We start from the raw sequence: 26,517 nt of genomic DNA, 5'->3' as shown, positions 1-26,517 counted from the left end.
ATTTCACACATCCATTTTGTCAAGGAAGTCTCTCCTGAAGTCCTTTCCAGTGTCTATTGAGATAATTACATAGTTTTTTTTTCCCTTGGGCTTATTAATATTCCCAGAGTTAATATTGACACCCTGCTGTTCTGGATTTTCATAATTTTTTTATAACCACAAGTCTTTATGCATTTCTTTCATTCCACATACAAGCAAGGCTTGCTGAGATAGAGACCTGCTTGTGCACTCCTCAATCTGCTGATCTCTTCACCCAGAGAAGAACTGGTATGCAAAAACAGACCACCTGCCAGCTTTCCAATGAAATGACAGCTTTAGTCTTCACAATCTCTACATATAGCCTTCATCTCTGTTATCTTAAAAAGCCACCCACATTACTCTGATGTTTTCACAGACTGTGCAGTTTATCAGTTCAGGCTACAGATTGGATTTCTGATGAGTTGGTATCTTTTTTGCTTGTGCTCCTGACTGGACAGGAGCTAACTGTGCCACAGGGATTTCTGGTCCCACCCATCGCCCATGCTCACCACTAAGCATTGGTTTGTTGGAAATGCAGGGCTGAGAGAATCTATTGGCACATAGAGGTTGTCTGCTGAGTCCACAGACTATTCCCTATTACCAGTGATTCAATGCATGCCCTTGGATTGCTGCAGAGGAGCTAGTGGTCTGAGCTTATGTAGTATGAAACTCCCTATGGGGTCCTCATCTTGTACTAGAAAACATCAATTTCATCTCTCCTCTTGTGGGCTTGGATTAACCCAAGAAACTTCATTTTGTTTTCTTTCCTGGCCCTGTGATATGGGCAGCACTTGGCTTATTTACCAACCTCTACTCTGGGTCCAGATTTAGGTATCTGTACATTTCATTATCTGACTGTCTGTCTAGGTATATATAGAGTGACTCATTGCTGATAATATAAGAAACATAAAGTCATTGTAGAGAATGTAAAAATAAAGAGCCACATAAAGAAAGTAAAAACTATCTTTAATTATATCATCTAAAGATAGCATACTGATAAATTGTACCTAAGTTTACTATATATAAACGCTGTATCTATATTTACATTTAATGAATGTGAATCCAGGAAGGCTTTAGGTAACTTTTCCCTTTCCTTTATTTTTTATTTAATGTTTTTTAGGTTTGAAGGCCTACCTAGAAAAAAAGTAAAGCATTTCAGGAATTTGATACATAGAATAAACCATTTAAGGCAAATGTGATTTATTCTAAATATTATTTATTAGAAAGTGTCTAATAAAATATTTAGAAAATATGATAATATTAGAAAATATTATATTTTCATCATGAAAAATTTACCCAAGCCTGTAATTATATAATCTCTCTTCTAGCCAACCATTTTTTGAAGTGTGACCTATCTTATGTATTAAATTAAATACCTACATATATAGGATACAATATCTAAGACTCTCCTTAGGTCCAGTTGATTTGCTCACCTATGAACAATGAGTCGACTGTCCATCTCGAAGACAAAATGCCTGAGGAAAAAGTTAGAAAGGCAAAGGATTATAGTTTTTGTGGCTGTCATCCATATTGACTTGGGCAGAACACCATGGTGGGAAGCACATGATGGGATAGAGGTAGTCACCTCATGGTGGCCAGGAGCCAAAGCGCTAGAGTGTTGAGGTTCTGAAGACAAGACAAGCCTTCTCAAGTAAGAACTCAGTGACCTGCCCCTGCCCACTGTACCCGCCTCCTAAAATATCTCAGCTTCTTTAACCAGATTGTCAGATTGTAAATGAACTGATATACTGATCAAATTAGAGTCCCCACAACCCAATCTCTTCCCAATAGCCCCTGCTCTGAGTACTTCTACAACATGATCATGGAGCATGGCTCCATCTAGGGAGTGCTATCGGCAGCCCTCCTACCCAGGATTCTAACTACATTGATGAAGAGAAAGCCAAAGGCTGGCCGCCTAGGGCCAGGTCCCTGTTTTTCTAGAGCCTTGCTTGTTGGAACCACCACTGTGTTTCCCCATTTTCTATGATTTTTGGAAAATTGCAATGAAATTAAGGAGACAAAAGATGCTGTCTGTATCAGGTAATTTTCTGTTGTTGTGATAAAATACCAAATCTAAAATACTTTAGAGGAGAAAGGGTATTTGTTTTGGCTGACCACTGAGGCATGGAATCCTTCATGACAGAGAAAACATGGAAACAGGAAAGGTAACCAGCCAGAACAGGAAGCAGAGAGGTGGCAGGGAGAGATAGGGGGTGGGGTGGGGGAGAGAAGAAGTGGGATTAGGCTATAGATCCTCAAAGCCTAACCCAGTGACAGACTTCCTCCTCCTATTCTCCACCTCCTAAAGGGTCCACAACCTTCCTCAGCATCACTACCAACTGGGGACTAAGTATTCAACCACAAGAGCCTAGGAGGGATAATCTTACTCGAGCCACCCACCACACTATCTTGTGCTGTATATCTGAGCTTCACAAACTTTGATATGTGATAAGCCAGAACAACCTCAAAAATTATAACACACACATTAGTATTCTGTTTGCCCAAGTGTAGCTTCTGAACAGCTACCATTTAGCCATTTGTCATTCAGCATGTATTTATTGGGGTCCTGTGATGTGTCCCAGGGAGATGACAGGTGTATGACAGCCCAGCCCCAGCCCATCTGTAGCCCACCTCACTGTAGGGACAACCAGTCATTGGTCTAATAGTTACTGTAAGTACTATGAACCTACATCTATGAAATGAGATTAGCTGCCTTAACAGAAAGCCAAGTGATAAAGATTTCACTGAGGGAATCACTAAAAAATAGATGTCTTCTCTGTTATTCTATACTCTAAATTTGTGTGTGTGTGTGTGTGTGTATGTGTGTGTGTGTGTGTGTATGTGTGTGTGTAAATGCACATATGGGAAAGAGTGCTCATGTGCATTTAGATGAATGTATGTATGGGTACATTAGCATATGTATAAGATGTGGATGCCAGAGAACAGTTTTGGGTATCACTCTTCAGGTGCTATCTACATTGTTCTTTTCCTTCTCTTTACCTTTTTCTTCCTTTCTTCCTTTCTTCCTTCCTTTCTTTCTTTCTTTCTTTCTTTCTTTCTTTCTTTCTTTCTTTCTTTCTTTCTTTCTTTCTTTCTTTCTTTCTTTCTTTTTCTGAGGCAGGGTCTCACTGGCCTGGAGGTCTCTAAGTAGGCTAGACCGGCTCGCCCATGAGCTCTAGAAATCCTCCCATCTCTGCCTACTCAGCACTGGAGTTGTGAGCCTGTACCACCACACCTGGCTTCTTCATATGGGTGATTTCTAGGGGTTGAACTAAAGTTCTCCTGCTTGCAAAGCAAGGATGTGAATCGCCTAGCTGTCCCCATAAACCTCTAAAAGAAACTTTTAACACCGGCAGTGAAAGGCTCAGTCTCAGAACAAAGGTCACGTTACACAGAATGTACTTTGGGTTTAGAAAAGCAGTCTGTGTTCATAGTTTTTCCAGCAGAAATCCTATGCTGGAATACACGTGGAAGATGGTGTGATAATAGTGCCAGCTGCTCCAACAGTGGTGCCACCAGAAACTGCATGAGATGTCTCAGATACTGACCTAATTACAAACTAACAAAAATGAAGGATTGCATTAAGGGGCTGCAGATTAACCTGCAAAGCTGTCTGTGATCACTGCAATCCCAGGAACAAACAGCCAGGGGAAGGAGCGCCTCCTCCTGCCTGGGCTTCTCAGGGTTAGCTGAATCCCTCAGGGTTGGATGCTATGCAGACTGCACGCACATTCTTTGTCAGTGCAACGATTTCCTTGTTTTGTTTTGTTTTGTTTTTTAAATGGAAATAGGAGTGAAAGAGATAATCAAGTAGGTTAAGCACTTTCCATACAAGTGTGAGGACTTGAGTTCAAATCCCAGAGCCCACCTAAAGCTGAATGCAGTAGCAAAGGCCAGTAATCCCAGCACTCCTACAGTGAGAAGGGAGGCGGAGACCAATCCCCACAAGTTCTTGAGCCAGCTAGCCTGGCTTATGCAGCAACAACAAACAACAGGAAGACCTGTCTCAAAGAAGGCAGAAGTCAAGGACAGACGTACACCCTGTGCTACAAGCTTACCCATGTACACACACACACACACACACACACACACACACAGAGAGAGAGAGAGAGAGAGAGAGAGAGAGAGAGAGAGAGAGAGAGAGGAGAGAAAGAGAATTAAAGAATCAAAGTGAATTGAAATTCTCTGGCACCAAATATTACTTTCAAGTGAAATCTGAAATGCTCAGTGTTACCAGATCAGAAGTTCTAAGATGACCTTTATTGTACGCTGTCTAAAGCAGAAGAAGCTCACATCCAAGTGTCTTATGTGTACACGCTGTCGGATCTTTTAAAAAGAATTGAAATTAAAAGCTGGTTAGATGGAGGATACAGTAAGAAGTCATGAGGAGGATGATAAAGTGACAGTTTTCAAACAGAGAATGCGTTCTGTAATAAAGCCCCATTCTATAGGGGCTGCCTCAGCAAGACTCGAGGTTTATTATTCTTGAAATATACTGGGGCTTTGGATGATAAATGCAAACATAAGTTATGGATAGATGCTTTGGAAGTAAATATGTGGGAGGATTCCTTCTACCTGAGAATAAACTACTTCAGCTGGAAAAAAAAAATATAGTGACTGGAGCAATTCAAATTTCCATTAGGAGATGAAATGGCCTGAGTCCTGTTAGCAATACACAAATAAATGCGTACTCAAGGAGGGATTGTATCTACAGGAAATTGAAACATGTTACAAAGCGTGGTGAAATGTGGGTTATCACAAATGAGTCATAGCACCTGTGTGGGGACAGGGAAAAAAAAGTAGAAAATTGTATGGTATAGATCCCAAAAGCAAGTTCTTGACACCTGACACCCAAATGTCAGAGCTGCCGAGATGCGTATATACTGATTTCGGGGTTTGCTTTTGTACTTGGAAGAATTTGGTGTTAGGAACAGTACAGCTGCCTGCAGCGTTTAACTTGGTTTCTATCCTGGTGCGTTTCTTCCTGTCCCCATTGATGGTTCATTTGGCATTGTCAGGCACACCTTTGCAGGACAGATGACTATTGCATTACCCTGAATCTAGGTATTTCCTTAAAAGTAGCCAAACTGAATTCAGGTAAGGGTGGGGTTCTTTTCCCTAACACACACTAACTTGAGATCTACTTCAAGGCAATGGTATCTAATTCTGAACGCTGCTTCCCTCCCCAAAGCTTGTTGATTAGCACCCCTTGCAATATGGCTTGTGGGCTTACTGCAGTCGAACTCTTGTCTTGTGGAGACCTGACTAATGTTTATGTAGCAGGGTGTTTCCAAACAGATGTGGCAGAGCTACTGTGGTGGAATGAATCTGACCATTTCTTTGGGATCCTGTTGAAACAGTCTCCAGCTCTGGGTACATACACAGTCTCCAGATAGAGGTATAGAGTACAGTCATTTGGACACTTCAGTATCTAGGCTTTCCTGTCTTGCTCATACATGAGTAGAGATGTTAGTACAACATCTCTATTTTAACTCAGGTATCTTATTTCATGAATGCTAATACTAATGCTAATACTAACAATAACAATAGAAGCTGGTAAAGTACCTACCATCAAGCCTGCCAACATGAGTTCAATCCCTGGGACCCATGTGAAAGTAGAAGAAAAGTAACTTTGCAAAGTTGTCCTGTGACTTTCACACACATGCTGTAGCACACACACACACACACACACACACACGCTTACCCATACACACACATGCACACTCACCATATATGTGACCAATCATAAAATTTATTATTAAAAATCATGTCTAACACAAACACGATACCCTCTGTGAGAGAAGGTGTGTGAGACCTCCTCATAGCTGAGCTGTTCCCTGGGCTTCTGTGGGAGTCTGCGAAACACCCATGCCCGCACTCCAGCTCCAGCATGTACACCCAACTAGATGCCTCAGATGTCAACTAACTCCCTTACACGTAAAGTTCTAAACAGAGCAGGCATCCACATATCAGTAGGGTCTGAAATACTGAATTATGGCCAATAATTTTTTATTTCTTAGAAAATATCCTTCTTTATGTTAATCCCACCCAAAGTGATTGAGGATATAGTGAGAATGCTATTCAAATGGCCATCAGCACCCTAACAGAAAATATTTTTCCCATGGGCTTTCTACAGGTTATTGGAAAGTTGTGCAGACCATCTTTAGGAGAAAAATAAAAAAAGAAGAAAGTAACCGATAGTTGTAAGCATTTTCATGGCCTCCTGGAAAACCTCATAGAGTACTGTTGCCTAAAAAAGGGAGGAGGGGATTGGCAGGAGTACTCTGTACTCTCTGATTAAAGCTAGACACCCCTGAACACTGAATTGAGTTAATAGTCAAAGCCTCAAGCTAACAACATCCTTCCAGTCGCTTCATGGGAGCTGTGAATGAGCAAGTCTATTTCTACAATTGCGTTTCCAGGTACTACTTAGATGGTTTATGATTCCTAAAATTATCGAAAGTTTCCATTTCATTCTGTGAGTACTTGACCAACTACAAAGTTCTTGAAAAGGTGACCAGATGCGGTGGCGTATACCATAGTCCCAGTGCTTGGGAGATTAGGAAGGAGAATTGCCATGAGTTTATACAGAGTGATCTCCAGACAGCCAATGACTCATAGCAAGACCAGGTCCCAAGATACAAATAAAACTGAAGCTGGAAGCTGCCTCAGCCGGTGAGAGCACAAACTCTCTTACCCAGGACTGGAGTTGGGTTCCTATCGCCCATGCAGAGTGGCTCACAACCACTTTTGGTCATCTGTACAGACATGCACATATCCACACATATACATAATTAAAGAGAAAAATGAGATAATGCAAATTATTCCCTTAAGTATTTCCATGGCAAAGTCAAACTAGCATGTTCTCCTATGAATAGTAGATTGACCTGGAAGAGCTATGTCCAGACATCTTGAGCTGATCATTGCATAGTGTAAGGTAAGATTAAGTTTCCTCTCAAAGTTCTTCCTCCTCAACATCACATGGTACCCACATTTTCCATGATATTGATGACCATATATTCATTATTTTCCTGACGTTAGTCGTAAATTGATTACTCAAATATTACATGTTCTAAGAAGACCTTGGTGACAATGTCTAATTTTTTAAATTACAGTTCAGGTCTTAAATTTCTCTTTCCAGCCGTTTCTTCTCCCCATCCATACTCAAGGATTTCTCTTCCTTTCTCAAGATGCTGGCTTTCCACAACTGATCCTCTTTGACTGGCATGATTTCACAAATTTCATTTGAGTACAGCAGAGGCAGAGAAATCTCATACTTGAGGTTCCAAGTATTTTCCCATGACTTCTATATTTAATCTACTTCTATCCTCATCAGTGGCATACTGTTGACTCTTTTTTTTTTTTTTTTTTTTTTTTTTTTTTTTTTTTTTTTTTTTTTAATATTTTTATTACATATTTTCCTCAATTACATTTCCAATGCTATCCCAAAAGTCCCCCATAGCGCCCCCCACTTCCCTACCCACCCATTCCCATTCTTTTGGCCCTGGCATTCCCCTATATTGGGGCATATAAAGTTTGCAAGTCCAATGGGCCTCTCTTTCCATTGATGGCCGACTAGGCCATCTTTCGATACATATGCAGCTAGAGACAAGAGCTCCGGGGTTCTGGTTAGTACATCATGTTGTTCCAACAATAGGGTTGCAGATCCCTTTAGCTCCTTGGGTACTTTCTCTAGCTTCTCCATTGGGAGCCCTGTGATACATCCAATAGCTGACTGTGAACATCCACTCCTGTGTTTGCTAGGCCCCGGCATCGTCTCACAAGAGACAGCTATATTTGGGTCCTTTCAGCAAAATCTTGCTAGTGTATGCAATGGTGTCAGCGTTTAGAAGCTGATTATGGGATGGATCCCTGGATACGGCAGTCTCTAAATGGTCCATCCTTTCATCACAGCTACGAACTTTGTCTCTGTAACTCCTTCCCTGGGTGTTTTGTTCCCAATTCTAAGAAGGTGCACAGTGTCCACACTTTGGTCTTCATTCTTCTTGAGTTTCATGCGTTTATCAAATTGTATCTTATATCTTGGGTATCCTAAGTTTTGGGCTAATATCCACTTATCAGTGAATACATATTGTGTGAGTTCTTTTGTGATTGTGTTACTTCACTCAAGATGATGCCCTCCAGGTCCATCCATTTGGCTAGGAATTTCATAAATTCATTCTTTTTAATAGCTGAGTAGTACTCCATTGTGTAAATGTACCATAATTTCTGTATCCATTCCTCTGTTGAGGGACATCTGGGTTCTTTCCAGCTTCTGGCTATTATAAATAGGGCTGCTATGAACATAGTGGAGCATGTGTCCTTTTTACCGGTTGGGACATCTTCTGGATATATGCCCAGGAGAGGTATTGCTGGATCCTCCGGTAGTACTATGTCCAATTTTCTGAGGAACCGCCAGACTGATTTCCAGAGTGGTTGTACAAGCTTGCAATCCCACCAACAATGGAGGAGTGTTCCTCTTTCTCCACATCCTCGCCAGCATCTGCTGTCACCTGAATTTTTGATCTTAGCCATTCTGACTGGTGTGAGGTGGAATCTCAGGGTTGTTTTGATTTGCATTTCCCTGATGATTAAGGATGTTGAACATTTTTTCAGGTGTTTCTCTGCCATTCGGTATTCCTCAGGTGAGAATTCTTTGTTCAGTTCTGAGCCCCATTTTTTAATGGGGTTATTTGACTTTCTGGAGTCCACCTTCTTGAGTTCTTTATATATATTGGATATTAGTCCCTTATCTGATTTAGGATAGGTGAAGATCCTTTCCCAATCTGTTGGTGGTTTTTTTGTCTTATTGATGGTGTCTTTAGCCTTGCAGAAGCTTTGTAGTTTCATGAGGTCCCACTTGTCAATTCTCGATCTTACAGCACAAGCCATTACTGTTCTATTCAGGAATTTTTCCCCTGTGCCCATATCTTCAAGGCTTTTCCCCACTTTCTCCTCTATAAGTTTCAGTGTCTCTGGTTTTATGTGAAGTTCCTTGATCCACTTAGACTTGACCTTAGTACAAGGAGATAGGAATGGATCGATTCGCATTCTTCTACATGTTAACAACCAGTTGTGCCAGCACCATTTGTTGAAAATGCTGTCTTTCTTCCACTGGATGTTTTTAGCTCCCTTGTCGAAGATCAAGTGACCGTAGGTGTGTGGGTTCATTTCTGGGTCTTCAATTCTATTCCATTGGTCTATTTGTCTGTCACTATACCAGTACCATGCAGTTTTTATCACAATTGCTCTGTAGTAGAGCTTTAGGTCCGGCATGGTGATTCCACCAGAGGTTCTTTTATCCTTGAGAAGAGTTTTTGCTATCCTAGGTTTTTTGTTATTCCAGATGAATTTGCAGATTGCACTTTCTAATTCGTTGAAGAATTGAGTTGGAATTTTGATGGGGATTGCATTGAATCTGTAGATTGCTTTTGGCAAGATAGCCATTTTTACAATGTTGATCCTGCCAATCCATGAGCATGGGAGATCTTTCCATCTTCTGAGATCTTCTATAATTTCTTTCTTCAGAGACTTGAAGTTTTTATTATACAGATCTTTCACTTCCTTAGTTAGAGTCACGCCAAGATATTTTATATTATTTGTGACTATTGAGAAGGGTGTTGTTTCCCTAATTTCTTTCTCAGCCTGTTTATTCTTTGTGTAGAGAAAGGCCATTGATTTGTTTGAGTTAATTTTATATCCAGCTACTTCACCGAAGCTGTTTATCAGGCTTAGGAGTTCTCTGGTGGAATTTTTAGGGTCACTTATATATACTATCATATCATCTGCAAAGAGTGATATTTTGACTTCATCTTTTCCAATTTGTATCCCTTTGATCTCCTTTTGTTGTCGAATTGCTCTGGCTAGGACTTCAAGTACAATGTTGAATAGGTATGGAGAAAGTGGACAGCCTTGTCTAGTCCCTGATTTTAGAGGGATTGCTTCAAGCTTCTGACCATTTACTTTGATGTTGGCTACTGGTTTGCTGTAGATTGCTTTTATCATGTTTAGGTATGGGCCTTGAATTCCTGATCTTTCCAAGACTTTTATCATGAATGGGTGTTGGATCTTGTCAAATGCTTTTTCCGCATCTAACGAGATGACCATGTGGTTTTTGTGACTCTTAAGAATGGTGTCTGAATCACATTTATTCAGCCTTGGGGAAAAGTGATCTTATTGTGTTACTTTACGTGCCTAAATTATTTACTGAAAGATAATATAACAAGGTGTTTCAACAATCTGTTTTTGTTTTCTAGAATTAGAGACATTTTCTTGTGTCTTGCTACCAGTAAATAACTAAACAAGGATCATCATCATATAATTTCACACTGGGCTGGGCACTAGATAAAGAAGACCCATGGCTCTCAAAAGATGCTCTGAGAAGGGACTATATATTATAGTAAAGTCCAAGCATCGGGAAGTCTGACAGGACAGCTCAGCAATATATGCTTTCAGGAAGCAACCAAAAAATATATGGGCAAATAAGGGGGAAATAGACGTAAACAATGGGATATTATTCTACTGTAGACATTTGCCACACCATAGATGACCTTTGATGGCATCATGCTAAGCTCATCTCAGATAGGCCAATACTGCATAGTCTGCTTATACTATATGCTCTGAATTAAACTTGTAGAAACTGGTACAGTGTCTGCCATAGACTCAGGAGACTGTGAGGAAGTCTCTGTGGACAGATAAGAGTTTAATTCATAAATGTTGAAAAAGTTAAAGAGATGTACATTCTGCCCACAGCTGATAGCACCATCCATATTACACACTGACACAATTTAACAATGTAATCATAGTAGAAAAAAATAGATATTAGCACTTGTCTGTCTTGAAATGTTAAATATAGCAAATAAACCTGTTAAATGAGATATTGTACAGGTTGATATATGCTAAGATTTTTTTCTCACAAGGATTTTAAAATTTCATAAGTAGCAAAAAAAAAACAATTGTCCTCTGAGTCAGTGACAGCATCCATTGGCTGACCATGGTCTTGACCTCAGCCTTGGAACCTGGAGGGTCTCATTTTCTACCATCAACCTATCCTAAGAAGAGAAAAGAGATACTCTCCACTGGGGCCTTTCCCAGCTGACAGATAAACTAGTTTTCAAGTATATAGCAGTGGTGGCAGAGGTGGGGGTGGGGGCATAAAGAATCCTTGCAGCCTCCTGTGTCTTCATGCTTCCCCTGAGCTTACACCTCTAATGGTGGTCCTCTAAAGCTCAGGACCCTTGAATGGTCACACCTACTGTGCTGACAATGTAGAGTTCCTCCCATCCACTGTCTGTGACATGCTGTTGCAACCAACCTCAGGCTCTACCGATGAATCCCTGTGTCTAAAGAGAGTATACAAATACACGACTGGATCCTCTGACTGTCATGCCCCCACCCATGGATCCCACCAGCTGTGCAGTGAAAATATTTGAAGAGGAACACAACTGTATGGAGTGTGCATATAACCGTACTGAGTGTGTACATACTTCCTTTTATTGTCTTGATTCCCTAAATAGCACAGAATAACAACTCCCTACACTATTTACCTTGTCTTAGGGACAATAGGTAACCCTAACAGGAAGGACTAATAGGTGGTTGAAGGATAATAGGTTTGATCTGTGAAAGTAATATAGCTTTCATATAAGTGTTTGGAAAACCTTTGGGCTATGTTAGGGATCCTAGAACTGATTCCTGGCAGATCCCAAAACACAGAACAATGGCTTATTCAGATATTAATTAACTTTTAAATCATTAATTAGCTACTAAGAAAAAAATTTTCAAGTTTACATCAGAAACTTTTCTTAGCAGAAACATGTTACCCAAGTTTTAAATTTTTCTCTGAAAAAAATCTCAGGTGAGAACTAAAGAAGATACTTTTTATCTTAAATGCAAACAGAAATTGATGTCCTTTGTGATGATAAATCTGGCTTTATTTTATTGTTTTATACTTTGCTTTGGAAAGGTATTTCAGCTTTGTGAAACCTACTGAATCATGTAACAGAAGGAATTTGCAGGTAGAAATGTTGACGATCTTAGCTCATGGTGACTTATTTTTATGTGGCTTGTGTTAGGGAACAAGTAAAATGTTCCACTCCCAAAGGGAATCATGAGCTATGCTTGAGAGAAGAGGGGCCACATTTTGAGGAAAGCACAACTGTACTTCTGCCTGCTCTGTGGCACCGCCACTCTGAAAGTCAATGCTGCCTTGCACCTTGCTGCCTGGGCTGGGATAGCTGATTAGTGTGTCTGGCCTCGCCCCCTTCCTCATTGTCTGAGACTTCAGTGTACTGCTTGTCACACTCATCCCTCTGTTGTTTCTGACCTGTCCCCCCTCACCCCACTCCCTACAGATGGTTTTTTGTTTCTCACCGGTTGGTCACACACTGCGTGTTAGAGCCCGGAAGTTCCCAGCCATAGTTAACTGCACAGCTATTGACTGGTTTCATGAATGGCCACAGGAGGCTCTGGTCTCAGTCAGCAGGAGGTTCATCGAAGAAATCGAGGGGATTGAGGTACGTTGTGTCAGCCTGAGGTAGGTACCCAGCGTGCACAAGTGGCAGGAAGCTCGGTCAGCCACTTTCAGTTTCACAATCTCTGTATCAAATATGTATCTCTTCTTTTATGTTGTTTTTCATTGTTTCTGGTTTTTGTGCATTGTTGGGGGTGGGATTCTGGCCTTATGGGGTTATAAGTTATGTTTGTCACTTCTTGATGAGTTTGGTATCTCCAAATACGTTTTAAAATGTCGTGTGAAAAAAGTAGGTTTGAAGAATAAAGAAAGCAACTGAATCAAGCCTTCCGATTTCCCAGTGGAGTTGAGGCCAGGATCCTTTCTGATTAGAGAGATTGTGTTAGAATGTGACTCCCAGAGAGCTTTGCCCTCACCTCCCATTGAGCAATAAGGTGGGAGTGCCTAGAATAGACCCAGAATTAGTGGAAGTGGCTCTCTCTAAGCCAAAATTGATTGGGGACACTTAAGTAATGTCTCAAGTTCTCATCCTCTCCCTTACTCCAGAAGCCATGATCACCCACATCCAAAGAAGCATTATGGCACTTTGTTAAATAGTGTGTCCTTGGGTGGCCAGATGGTTAGAGTCTGGGTATGTTTATGAGATTGACAGTTACTATGCCGCTGTCTTTATTGCGTGGTATGTTACTTTTCCTTTGCGTCTCCTTAAAAAGGGCGTAACCGTATGTGTGTGTATATCTTGGGAGTGGTGAAAAGCATTCACTGCTGCATACAGGTTTTCTTTCTCCCCTAAACATGTCTATGAATCTGTTGATCACTGGACTGCCGGGGGAAGCAACATTTAACATGACAAACACATCTGGGGTGGGAGCACATGTCTGCCTCCTCTCTCCTTCTCTCTCCCACAGTCATGTGACAAGCACACGCACAAGGAAACAAGAAGAGAAAAGAAAAGAAAAGAAAAGAAAAGAAAAGAAAAGAAAAGAAAAGAAAGGTCTTCTGAAGTTGGGGGGTGGGAATTAGATCTTCACATCTAGCGAGCCGTTAGTTATGATAAGAGTAGTGTTAAGTGTTACTCCCAGCCCCTAGGACAATCTTCAGGTTCTTTCATGTTATTGAAGTACTGGGGCATCATCTTATCTTCCAACAGCTGAGAAGAGAGGTTGGAAGTTCTGGATCTACAGGAATCAATGCCACATAGTACTAGCAGATTTCTATATTCCTTGGTTCATTTTTATCAGACTCAGAACAAAAGAAGTGGGCTGGTTTCTGAATGGAATTTTGATTCTCCTCGGTTGGTAGGAGATCTGAGCTAGCAGCTCCAGAGAAGCACACGCACAGCCTCACAGCCTGCCCGTCTTTGCTGTCCTGTGTCTGTGTCTGCTTTCTCCAGCGGAGCAGCATCTCAGCCTGGCCGGGACTATTGACACCTGCTGGATGAGGCGGGCTTTGCAGTCCCGAGGGCTGCACAAGGTGCTGTGGTCTATCTGACGGTGTCATGCCGCCTCCTATAGGATTCAGGGTGTCAAATAGGAATACTTTTCTTAGCACTTCAGCCTTCCCATCAAGCTGAAAACTGCCTGCTAACAATCAGCCAGCTGATTTCCTTTCAGAGTAAGGTGCGGATTTAACCCTCCCCCCTTCCTGATTTGTCACATGGGAAGCACTAATTATAATTCAGAGTACTGTGGGACCACATTCCCCTAAAACCATGTGGTATCTTTTCTGTAGAGGTCAGAAACAGCTTTTAAATTTTTGAATGAGTGCTAATTTGATTGCTTTCTTAGTCTTAATTTCCACCAGCAAGACTGAAAGTTATCGGCATAATTTTGGCACTTCTTAATTATTGACCTCATTGGATGAGTGGAAAGTACTTATACAAACAAGGTGACCCCTTTTGGCCATAGACAAGCCATGTTATATATGTTGACATCAGTATATACTCAGGGCTGAGGCAGCCCACAGCCCTGACTGCATCTAACTGAATGGGTATGCTATTTTTTTTCCTGTTACCTGATACGGAACTAAATGACAGCTGACAAATAAAGGACATAAAAGCAGTCTGACACCTAAGTGTCAGTCACTGTGTTGCTCATCAGACACTCCTGTCAATATGCACTGCCTCTTGCAGTGAGGTAGGAAGAGGCAATATAAGGCAGGAGGGAGGGAAAGTCTTCCGAACCTCTAGGAGTAGGGTTGAAGGTGCAGATGGAAGCAAGTTGGGGATGTGATGGTTAGTGCACAGGCTCCAGTTAGGAATGCATGGAGCAAAAAAGTAGATGGTATTGGGAACGTAAGAGAAAAACATTGGTGTTGGTTTCTTTAAGGCAAAGTGAGCCTTAGGCATTCTCAAAATCAGGGTCATATGAAAGGACACATTTTAATGTAAATTTAAAATATGAGCTGATGGAGGAGGGGGAATTCTGTTGCAGGATTTGAGGACAGAAGCAGCCCATGTACACTTGGGCATGATATCTGACTGACAGAGGAAAGTCCACCCTCCTGAAGTAATGACACTGTAGTGAGGGCTCACAGCTCAATTAAATTTAACTCATTTAACTATTACAGCTAAATGTGGTGTTGCTGCCATGTCTGCATCCCCTACCTTAGAAGGTGTAGTACAGAATGACAGGGGTGATCCACTCAAATAGAAGTTACCTTTCTGTCAGATTTAGACTTGATGCTTCTCCAGTGCCTACACATGTGTGTGACACACACGCACACACACACTCCTTGTGCCAAACAGGAGGGGCATTACATTTATTGCATCAGTGATAACTATGCTATATTGATGATTTGGGCCACAATTCTTTCATTGAAATGTCAATTACAAGTGTTAGCTTATAAAGTCCGAAGTTGACCATGCAGACAATACGGTAACTTTTCAAGTAGAATCCTGGATCCTATTGGTAGCCCTAGTGATCTAGGTTTAGCTGTGCATACTCAATACAAAGAATAAAGACTCTACACGGAATGTGGAAACAGAAAAGAGAGTTTGTTTACATTGGTGAGAACATTAAAGAGAGAAATCCTGAGTCCATCTTTAAGCTACTAGCATAAGGTTAGGTTTAAATAGCTGCCTAAGCTTTACCTGATTAGGAAGTCCTGGTCCAGGTGTGGCCCCGCCCACCATGGGCCCTTCAATGTCTCACCTGCCATGTGTCTGATAAGTTGTATGAACACTCTCCTTCTGGTGGCTGTCACAGTATCTTCAGCCTTTCCCTACAGTACGATTCCAGGGCCAAATCTAATTCTTTGGGATCTGTTGTTTCATTAGTCTGATAGCTGAGGAGAGGTATATACACGTCCTTTTAGAATATCTAGCTTCCTACATAGTAGTTACACTAAAGCCATTTTGAAGTACCAAGACAAAACCAAAGGAAGATCTTAGGGATCTGCTTAAACTTCATCCTAGCCTCAGCTTCTATCTTCAAATTGGTGGGAAAGCCCCATCACGGTTCACACCCTTCCCCACCATCATCTTTAGCTGTGCGTGTACGTCATTATATATGTAGTGCTCTGTGCCTATTAGGCAAATATAGAATACAGTTTTTAAAAGAATAATATTTTCCCAACAGGGTTTTTTGTTTTTGTTTTTTTGTTTTTTGTTTTTGTTTTTTTCAGCTTTCTAAAGATTAGGAATCCTATCACCCATGAAAGCAGGGTCCAGTTCTTATGGCTGTCTGGGATCTGTGTGTATTGTTCAGCTAGAACCAGCTCTACATAAAATTTCATAGTTTTGTGGCTTTGGGGGATGTGTTAACCTCACCAGCCACAATATCTCCTGCCTTATCTTCCCACAGGGAAGGGTTATCTGGGGCTGGGGAAATGACTTAATGAGTACCAAGCACCTGCCACACAAGTGTGTGTGTGTGTGTGTGTGTGTGTGTGTGTGTGTGTGTGTGTGTGTGTTTCTGATTCTAGCACCCACATGAATTCTGGGTGGGGATGGAAGCACTAGAGAGACAGAGAAAGGGGATTCCCAGAGGAAGCCGGCTACCTAAATGATCTGAATCAATGTGCTCTAGGTTCAATTGAAACAGTCTATAATAAGGTAGAGAGTGATTAAGGTAGACCTCAACATCAACTTCTGGTACACACTTATGTGTGATGCAAAACACACACTGGATGGATGGGTGGGTGGGTGGAGGATGGATGAAGGATAAATGGATGGAGGATGGATGGATAGATGGGTAGATGAGAAGATGGGCTTTCCTGAATTTCCTCTGGACTCTTCATTGCATTAATTCCAAGTCACTTCAATGTGTCCATGTTGTGGAGGAGTCTCCAGGAGCCACCTCTTCTGATAGTAGACCCTCACTTGCACTGGTTACCTCTCTGATCCCAGCCTCATGAGAAAGAAGGGCCTGTCCTTGCATAGGTGACAGATGGCAGCTGATGCTCAAGCCATGGATGGATCTCAGAGCCCAGGCTTTCCTTTACTGCATTTGTGCAGATATTTAGAAAGCATGGAAAAAGAACTGATGCAAAGGAACCACTTTTGTGGGCAGGAGGAAGCAAGGGGAACACTTAGTTCTGCAGACCTGGAAAATGTAACCGAAGTCCTAGGATTCAAACCTTGTTTCTGCTTCATCTGTCTTTATGTTGGGGTGACTGAACTCTGTGAGGGGCTTAAAGGTGCTCACATGGAATACTGTTCCTCTGTTTTAGTATTAACTTCTCTGTAACAAGCCTTTTTGCCCTGAATATCTAATTCAGTCTTTTACCAACCCACAAGAGTGAATTATAAATAATACATTTTATAACTTGGTATTTTGACATTTAAGTTCAACAAATGATTTCTGAGAACTCTTGAACATTTCAAGACTCCCTACAAGGCTCCCTACAAGGCTATGACATAATATCTGACAATATTGTCCTGGATTTAGCTAAAACAAACAAAAGCAAGCAAAAAACAACAAACTCTTTCCTGTCTTTTGTTTTTCACTTGCCTTTCTCCAAAATCCAAATTTAACTTTATAAACAGGTATAGTCTGCTTTGCTGCTCTTGGAAGGAAATAAAATACTTTAAAAAAAAAATTCACAGGATTTTCATTTACCCTCTGCTGGCATTCACAACAAGGGCACTGGGTGCTGGCTTGTAGAGCAGCCTCCTGAGTACTTGGTATGGCAGTGAAAGCCAGTGCTGGAGAACCATCCCACCAGGCACCATAGAGTTTATGTTTCCATGTTTACAGCAAGCTAACTTACGACTGGAAAATAAACATTCCTTTCTTTATATAAGGAAAAACCCAGCCTTATCTGTGCATTGAATTTTGCAATAGAGACAGCATGGCTTCCCAAAGCGATCTTAGCAGGAAAGCCATGGATTAGGTGCCATTGCATAATGGCACTCGGCTTATTTTTATTTTTGCCTTCACCACTATTGGCTGCAAAAGGACTACAAAGTGTTGTCAACTGGTTCCCCTGAAGGGACAAATCTGGCAGAAAAGATGGTCCTGCCTGCGTCTCTGGAAGTGTGAACTGCGGCACTGGGTTGCTGCAGCCCTTAGCAGCCCCTCTCCGCCCCCCTCAGAAGAAAACTGGAGATAAATGAATGGCAGAATAAATAATTTATGCTAATGAAATTACTGCAATTAGTAGTTCTACAATGACCCTTTTAAAAGCCACAGCTGTTAATGTCAGGAAGTGCTGTCACTACTGACCTTATCATAAGAGAAAGTGACAAATTGAGAATGCAGGGAAGACCAGTCATCAAAGAGGTCTGTTCTGGAACGATTAGAGTTTTCTGAAAAACAGTGTGAATTACAACCAGCTGCTCCCTGGCTCCGTGAGACTCCCATGCTGAGCCATTTTGTTAAGCCCGATAACAATAGTTATTTTGCCCCACTGAGACAAGTTGTGTCGGGCCACTTCCAGCTCTCCCGGAAGCCACTCTTTCCATCAGAGATTTACAAATGAAACTGTTGTTAAAAGGAACATTCAGGGCTGCTGAGGAGCCTCCTCATAAGGATCATGGTTGGGCAGAAGCCAGCTTTTTTTTTTTCTTTGTAAGGAGGTTACACTTGGCTGAGGAGGTGTTTGTCTGTATCCCAGGAAGGTATGTGTGAAAGTTCTTGTCAAAGCAAGACAGGATGGGAGCAGACTTGTGTGTGGTTATATGGGAGCCAAGCTGTTTTGAAAATAAAGTCCTCAGGGAAATATGATGCCTATGACATTTATAGACACTCATAAATTTTATTTTCTGAGTCCACTAATTGCTAATCCTCATGCATCTTGGATCCCCTGGAATCTAAGACAATTCAAGTTTTGTATCCCCGAGTTTTGCTTTGAACACACATTCTTTCTGTGACGAGTGAGAGATTTTTAACCAGCCCAACGGGGCGCTTATGTGAAGATTTTACCTGCGTTTGGGGTCTGTCGTGAGGTTAGGGATCTGCGTGTTTAAGGACACCACAGAGGAGCAGTCCTTTGCAGTGCTGCTCACACTTCTGGTTGCAATATTGATGGTCCAGGTTTGAAACGTTTAACTGCATCATCGGCCACTTGTGTGCAATTTTCCTGGAGCTGCCTGAGCGTTATTGACAACACTTTGGTAAATTATGTGTGACTTTCCAAAGAGTTGGTGTAGCTCATTTAATTCATATTAATTGATTTTTAGGCTTCCCTTGATTAATTGAACCAGGTTCATCTTGTACAGAATGCAATAAATAATCATTAGAATGAGGGAGATGTGGCTGTACAAATTAAAAAGTTAACTATTCCAGAAGTCACAGAGGACACATGGAACGGACGGCAAATGATCTGCAGGGACTCTGTGTGTGTGTGTGTGGGGGGGATAGAGGGGGTGGGAGATGGGGGAGCTGCAGGGTGGGAGATGGGGGAGAGGGAAGGTGTGAGGGGGGTGGGATGTGGGGGAGTGGGGAGAGTAGAGGGGGCAGGAAGTAGGGGAGGGGGAGCTGTGGTGGAGAGAAGGGGTGGGAGATGGGGGAGAGATGTTCTGCCTTATGTTTGTTTTGTTGTTGATGTCACGTCTCCAGATAAGAATAGAAATGACCCTCAGAATGAGTGGTTTGGATAGCTTGCCCATTCATTCTGTTTGACATGGCTTCTCATAAAGTTCTCCACTTGTTTTGTGTCCCCACTTTGTAGTGATTATTTTTGCCTAAAGTTCAGCTTGAAAGCAACATCCAGTCCCCAAAAGTATTCCTTCAAATATTGTTATGCGTCTTTCCCCTCCCCTCCCCTCCCCTCCCCTCCTCTCCTCTCCTCTCCTCTCCTCTCCTTTCCTTTCCTTCCCTTTCCTTTCCTTGCTATGCACTTGATAGGTAAAGATCAAGTTGTAAAGATTGGGACTTTGTCTTTTCTGTTGGTTTCTGGGTTTTGGTTGAGAACCACACAAAACCATCCTTTGTCCTACCTAGCATGACGGTGAGGAAGGTCAAATGCTTCATAGTTACCCCCTATACTGTGAGTGTCTCATGAAGATGAAGTAAAATTTCCTAACTTCTACTGTAATCCTCCCTGGCTTAAAAAAAATACTGTATAATTTTTTGGTGGTTTTTTCCCCCTTTTTATTTTCCAAATAATATTTTCAACTTGAAAGGATTTCATGAGAAATGTAATATCTATGTTTCAGCCACAGCACAAAGATTCTATCAGCCTTTTCATGGCTCATGTTCACACCAGTGTAAAGGAAGTGAGTGCCTGGTACTACCAGAACGAGAGAAGATACAACTATACCACCCCCAGGAGTTTCTTAGAACAAATATCACTGTTTAAGAGCCTGCTGAAGAAGAAGCGAGAAGAGGTACAACAGAAGCAGGAGCACCTGGGGAATGGAATCCAGAAGCTGCAGACTACAGCCTCACAGGTGTGACCAGGGGAAGGCCCTCAGAGGTGTGACCAGGGGAATGGCCCTCAGAGGTGTGACCAGGGGAATGGGCCTCATAGGTGTGACCAGGGGAAGGCTCTCAGAGGTGTGACCAGGGGAATGGGCCTCACAGGTGTGACCAAGGGAAGGCCCTCAGAGGTGTGACCAGGGGATGGCCCTCAGAGGTGTGACCAGGGGAATGAGCCTCACAGGTGTGACCGGGGGAATGGACCTTAGAGATGTGACCAGGGGAAGGCCCTCAGAGGTGTGACCAGGGGAATGGGCCTCACAGGTGTGACCAAGAGACAGGGTGTGACTATGGGAAGGCCCTCAGAGGTGTGACCAGGGGAATGGGCCTCACAGGTGTGACCAAGAGACAGGGTGTGACTATGGGAAGGCCCTCAGAGGTGTGACCAGGGGAATGGGCCTCACCGGTGTGACCGGAGGAAGGCCCTCAGAGGTGTGACCAGGGGAATGGGCCTCACAGGTGTGACCAGGGGAAGGCCCTCAGAGTTGTGACCAGGGGAAGGCCCTCAGAGGTGTGACTAAGGGAAGGCCCTCAGAGGTGTGATCAGGGGAAGGCCCTCAGAGGTGTGACCAGGGGAATGGGCCTCACAGGTGTGACCAGGGGAATGGGCCTCACAGGTGTGACCGGGGGAATGGGCCTTAGAGATGTGACCAGGGGAAGGCCCTCAGAGGTGTGACCAGGGGAATGGGCCTCACAGGTGTGACCAAGAGACAGGGTGTGACTAGGGGAAGGCCCTCAGAGGTGTGACCAGGGGAATAGGCCTCACAGGTGTGACCGGGGGAATGGGCCTCAGAGATGTGACCAGGGGAAGGCCCTCGGAGGTATGACCAGGGGAATGGGCCTCACAGGTGTGACCGGGGGAATGGGCCTTAGAGATGTGACCAGGGGAAGGCCCTCAGAGGTGTGACCAGGGGAATGGGCATCACAGGTGTGACCAAGAGACAGGGTGTGACTATGGGAAGGCCCTCAGAGGTGTGACCAGGGGAATGGGCCTCACAGGTGTGACCGGGGGAATGGCCTCAGAGATGTGACCAGGGGAAGGCCCTCGGAGGTATGACCAGGGGAATGGGCCTCACAGGTGTGACCGGGGGAATGGGCCTCAGAGGAATAACCACAGAGACTGATCTCACAGGTATAACCAGGGGGACAGGTCTCAGAGGTATGACCAGGGGATGGGGTACCTCTTTCTGAGAGAAGCCTCTGCTTGTTCACTGAGAGCTGGGGTTCCTTGTAGATGTTTTGTTGTTGTTGTTTTGTTTTGTTTTTTCTTTCTTGGCTTTTTTTTTTTTTGAGAGTATCATATAATCATAGCATTTCTCTCTTCCCTCTCCTCCCTAGAAACTCTTCGGTATATATATATATATATATATATATATATATATATATATATATATATATACCTCTCCTCCACTCTCCTTCAAATCCATGGGCATTTCTTTCACTAATTGTTATTGAATGCATGACTTTATCTACATACATAATTCTAAATACAGCCTGTTACGTCCACTTACTGTTAGTTGCATTATGTTTTCCGTGATCGTTGGATGCTCACTTGCATCCAACTTTCCTTAGTTACTCATACGTCTGTGCATGGCTTTCCCCCATTCCACTTGTGTATTTTGTCTGGTGTTGCTTTTGGTTCAGCCTGTGTTCAAGCATTCAGGCTGCTGAGTCTTTATGGGTATAGTCCTAACATTACTAGAAGACACAGTCTCACAACAAATTCCCCGGTCCTCTGGCTTTTTAAATCTTTCTTTCCTCTCTTGCACAATGTTCTCTGAGCCTTTAGATGCGAGAGCATTTTGTAGACTGGGATCCACACTCTGTGTTTTGATTGGTTGTGGGCTTTTTGTAGTGGTCTATCACAAAGAACCTTCCTTATGAAGAGTGGAGACTACACTTTTCTGTGGGTGTCAGGACATATGTTTACAAATTGTTACCCCTAGAGATAGAAGGTAAGTCCCTATTATTGAAGGCACTATACAGGTCCCAGAGGCCCCTGAGCAGGTGCTGGTCTGAATGTCGTCTTTCTGAGTACTAGTTCTCATGATACCAGAAAACACAATGCAAGTGTCCAAAGGAGGGAAGGAACCAGCAGTCCTCCCTAGCTCTGATGCCCATGAATCACACTAACAACTAGCATGGCAGGATAACCCTAAGGATACATTAACAGCACACACTGGCAGTAACCAACAGCATTCTAAGATGACTTAAGAACTGCTTAACAAGAGTGATATCACGTCTGATGCCAGATCCCTAGCTTACTGCTCAGTGCTAGTGGAGTCCTGGTTATTGGAGGAGAATCTATAACTGTTACTTCACTAAACTAGCTTAATCACTAGGTTCCCCTGAAGTAACATCAACCCAGTTTTCTAGGATGTTTAATTTTGGCTTGGACAGTTTGAAGACAGGGCCACATACTGCTGTGGCTTTTCTGAATGAGGAAAGGATTTACCAGTTGCTTTTTGCCCCTGCTGATTTGAGGATACACCTTCTCTTCCCAGTGTAAAGCTGTGCAGAGCAGTGTAGATTTAAAGGGAACTACTTCCCATTTCCTCTCTGGTCCCGACTTCTTAGGCTCTCTCTGGCTTGTAGTCAGGGATTTTGCCATGTTGCCAGGATGGAAGTAGGATTTCCTTATTGTCTTTGACACTCAACCCCAGCAAGGCCATCATGACCTGCCAGATGACTGTGGAGCAGCCCTTGGTTCTGTACTTTTCCCTGACCTCAAGATCTATGTACCTGTTTCAGCTACTAGCTCTCTCAGATACCCTACCCTGTCATCAGGTCCCTACTATGTCAGAGTATGGCATCCCAACTTAAAGAGCAAATCAAGACTTATCACGATGTCAGAGTCTCATTTTGTTGTTAAAGTGTTTCTCGGCCATTTGAGATTCCTCTTTTGGAGAATTCTCTGTTTAGCTCTGTATCCCATTTTTTGAATTGGGTTATTTGGTTTGTTGGTATCAGAGTCCTGTTAAGCCAAGAAGAAAATGAAGAAGTAGTTATATGTTGTAACACTTAGGTCCCTTCTAATGATATCTCACAATGGCCTATTGACTTTGCCCCAGGAAATAGTAGTGTTGTCACTCAAGCTGAGCTGTCCATTTCCTTGCCTTTGGCAAAGAAAAATAAGTCTCTACCATACTTAGAGTTGTCTTCCCAAGTACCAGAGCTAAAGGCAAATAACACAGAATCTTGGAAAATTCTAGAGGTGGCAGTGTCTCAGCCACTGGGAAAGAAGAAAGCCTGTGGTTTCTTAATTACCCCATCTAAGTATTGAGGAGTCAAGGTTGGGGAAGAAAAGGGAGGGAGAAGAACCAGTCTACTTTCTCTGCCAAATACAGGACTACCTGGGGTCTCACTTGTTCCCCTCAACTAAAGACAATAGGAAAGAGCTTTGTGAAGATATGAGAAGCCTTGGGGTAAGGCATGTAGCTGGATCCTTTTTTATTATGTGTTCGTACTTGGAACACTTCTAGTATCAGAAGAGTGGTTGGATGTTTAATAGTTATTTGACAGTTGTGTGAAAATCAATTTATTATGTAAGGGAGGTATGGTTTCCCATGTGGAGACTTGAAGAATCTAAGAGTGTTGAACCCAATTGTGTTTGAGACAAAGTGTCTTTTTTTCTGGATTTGCCTGCCTAAAGCAGGGTTGGCTAGTGTGTTTCAAAATCAGCTGCTTCCCTAGAACCTGTAAGTAGGGCTTGAAATTGTATCCTGCCTCCATCCCTTTCTCTTAAATGATTATGGCCCGACAGAAGACTAGTGTTGATGGCTAAAAAAAAAAAAAAACAGAGAAGCACATATATACACACACGGTAAGGCCAAGACTCAGTCCTGGTTTAAACGGCAGTGGATACACCATGACTGTGCTGCTTGTGTAGAGTATAGACATGTATGTTTGGATGGATAGGGACCACAAACTTACCTGGACATGTGTAAATGGGATGTGTTACACCGACAAAGCCTCTCAAGTGTCTTTATTAATTGAGTCAAAATAAATATTTACTTTGCTCTTTCTGTTTCTGAGTTTAACTGGGGGAAGGTAGGAGGAAGAGCAGTTATCCCAGTTTCGTGTTTTGGAGGTGGAGTCAGAATACTTTAAAGTCATTCTCCACTTCTGCTTTCTTTTATACAGTCCTCTTAGGAGCTCAATGACACCTGTTGAACCCAGGAGAATCTCAGCTGAAAATGGGCAGAATCGGTCATTTTAGCTTTTACATGTGTCGATGTAAAAAGATTGCTCCTTGAGAGCTAAGTGGGCTGTTCAGTAGTGAACCAAGGGAAAAGATGTACACATGGAGCATGCAATGGGTTTCTGTAACCTGTGCTTTGTTGGCCTCCAGAGAGCACACACAGTTCCCCCTTCTCAGTAGTGCTAGATTCTGTATTGGATGGTCTGTGTGCCTCTACATTAACACCACAGAGGTGAGTAAATGAAGAAAGACCAGCCAGTTGGCACCGCAGTATGAGGCCAGTTACTCTGCAATCAAAGACAGCTCATGCTTTTTCATTATTGAAACTTACAGCAGCTTTCCTTCAAGAGTACAGGCAGGTATCATTAAGCCAGTGTTCCATGGCCTTTGTGATCTTGAGCCTGAATTTAGAGCCAAGAAGGAAAGAGTCCTGAGGTGGCAAGTGGACACATTTGTCAGTATTTCCCTGATCATCCAGGTTTAGAATCCAAGATAAACTTCTCAGTGCTGACACACCATAATCCTTCGAAGCTGTATTCTTCTTTTCTCATGCTACCAGCTCTCAGATGTTGATAGCTGTACATGGAGCTATATTTTGGCAAGTGGGAGTGGAAGTGAAACTGGGGTAGAAACAGATGCATGCTAAAACTGCGAGGGACGCCGGTATCCATGCTGAAGACTAAGCCATGCGCTCATCAGAAGTTGCTACAAAGTGACAACTTTTCCTTCAGGTGGGAAATCTGAAGTCCAGGCTAGCCTCTCAAGAAGCTGAGTTGCAGCTCAGAAATCTCGATGCCGAGGCCCTGATCACAAAGATTGGACTTCAGACGGAGAAAGTGAGCCGGGAAAAGGCCATCGCGGACGCGGAGGAGCGAAAGGTCAGGCTCATTCCACCATTTAGAGTGCTGAGCTATATTTAGCACAAAATAAACCTTTGTAGGTGAACAATTTTGAACAACTTCCTCTCCAGGGAGCATAGAGTCTAAGGAATTATTATCGTTACACATGTAACAGCATTTCACACCATGATTACCACTTGACCTTTCTTTACATTATGCATTTCCCCAACCTTTTAGCTCTTTAATGATATGAAAGAACAATAAATACTGAGCTCATTCAAGCATATAATGGATGTGGATCTTGCACATCAGGCCTATTTGTAATACAGTAAAGGTCAGAGAGTCACCTCAGAGGTTTCTAAAGGTTTCCAGTTTTTAGGCAAATTGAACAACTCAATTGTTAACAAAGCCCGTTCCATCACTTTGTGAGATGGTTTTCAAGTTTCGCATTTTAATAATACAACTAGCGTTCACTCACTATGAAGTCCTAAGCTAAATGTGTTCTTTTCCACAGGACCAGTGCCCTGGCATTCTGTGTGATGATTTGCTGTTGGAAACAATAGCCTTCCAGGTTTTATAGGTGCTGTTTTCTTCGAACTTGAGTTTCTAGTATCTCCAATATAAATAAAACTTCACAATCTTTATTCAGCCAAATGGAACATAGTTCTTGTGGACCTGATTTCCTGAAAGATACAGAATAGGAAACATAAATACTCATTCATTAAAAATAATAAATGCTTACCACCAATTACTATTTGTAGTAAAAGATTACAATCAGGGCTATTTTATTAAAACCTGGAAATTGCTTATAGTTTCATAACTGTGAGCCATTATGCTGTTGCTTTGCATTTCAGTGTACCCAAAAATCTGGGTTTTTCTAGTTCCAAATCATCCTTGCATAATCAAAAAGTTTTCCTCTTTTTTGAGGTGTACTGAGCATACTTTGTTTTGAGCAACTAAATGTTTGGAAATTATATTGAAAAAAAAATGGGAACAAAACACCCATGGAAGGAGTTACAGAGACAAAATTTGGAGCTGTGACAAAAGGATGGACCATCTAGTGATTGCCATATGCAGGGATCCATCCCATAATCAGCTTCCAAACGCTGACACCATTGCATACATTAG

At 42.4% G+C, this 26,517-nt stretch overlaps 1 protein-coding gene across 1 annotated transcript in view; it reads left to right on the top strand.

The window, feature by feature from the left end:
• Positions 1-26,517, top strand: part of Dnah11 (dynein axonemal heavy chain 11) — a 313,176-nt gene that overhangs the window by 185,676 nt on the left and 100,983 nt on the right. The window contains exons 55-57 of the mRNA XM_085830726.1: positions 12,369-12,530; positions 20,088-20,321; positions 25,282-25,428. Coding sequence (XP_085686852.1) covers positions 12,369-12,530; positions 20,088-20,321; positions 25,282-25,428 — 543 coding nt within the window. The remainder of the gene's footprint in view (positions 1-12,368; positions 12,531-20,087; positions 20,322-25,281; positions 25,429-26,517) is intronic.

The sequence above is a fragment of the Mus caroli genome, unplaced genomic scaffold (assembly GCF_978045245.1).
Source record: "Mus caroli unplaced genomic scaffold, Mus_caroli_1 scaffold_14, whole genome shotgun sequence".
NCBI classification, from domain to species: Eukaryota; Metazoa; Chordata; class Mammalia; order Rodentia; family Muridae; genus Mus; species Mus caroli.
This window is presented reverse-complemented; position numbering and strand designations above follow the sequence as displayed.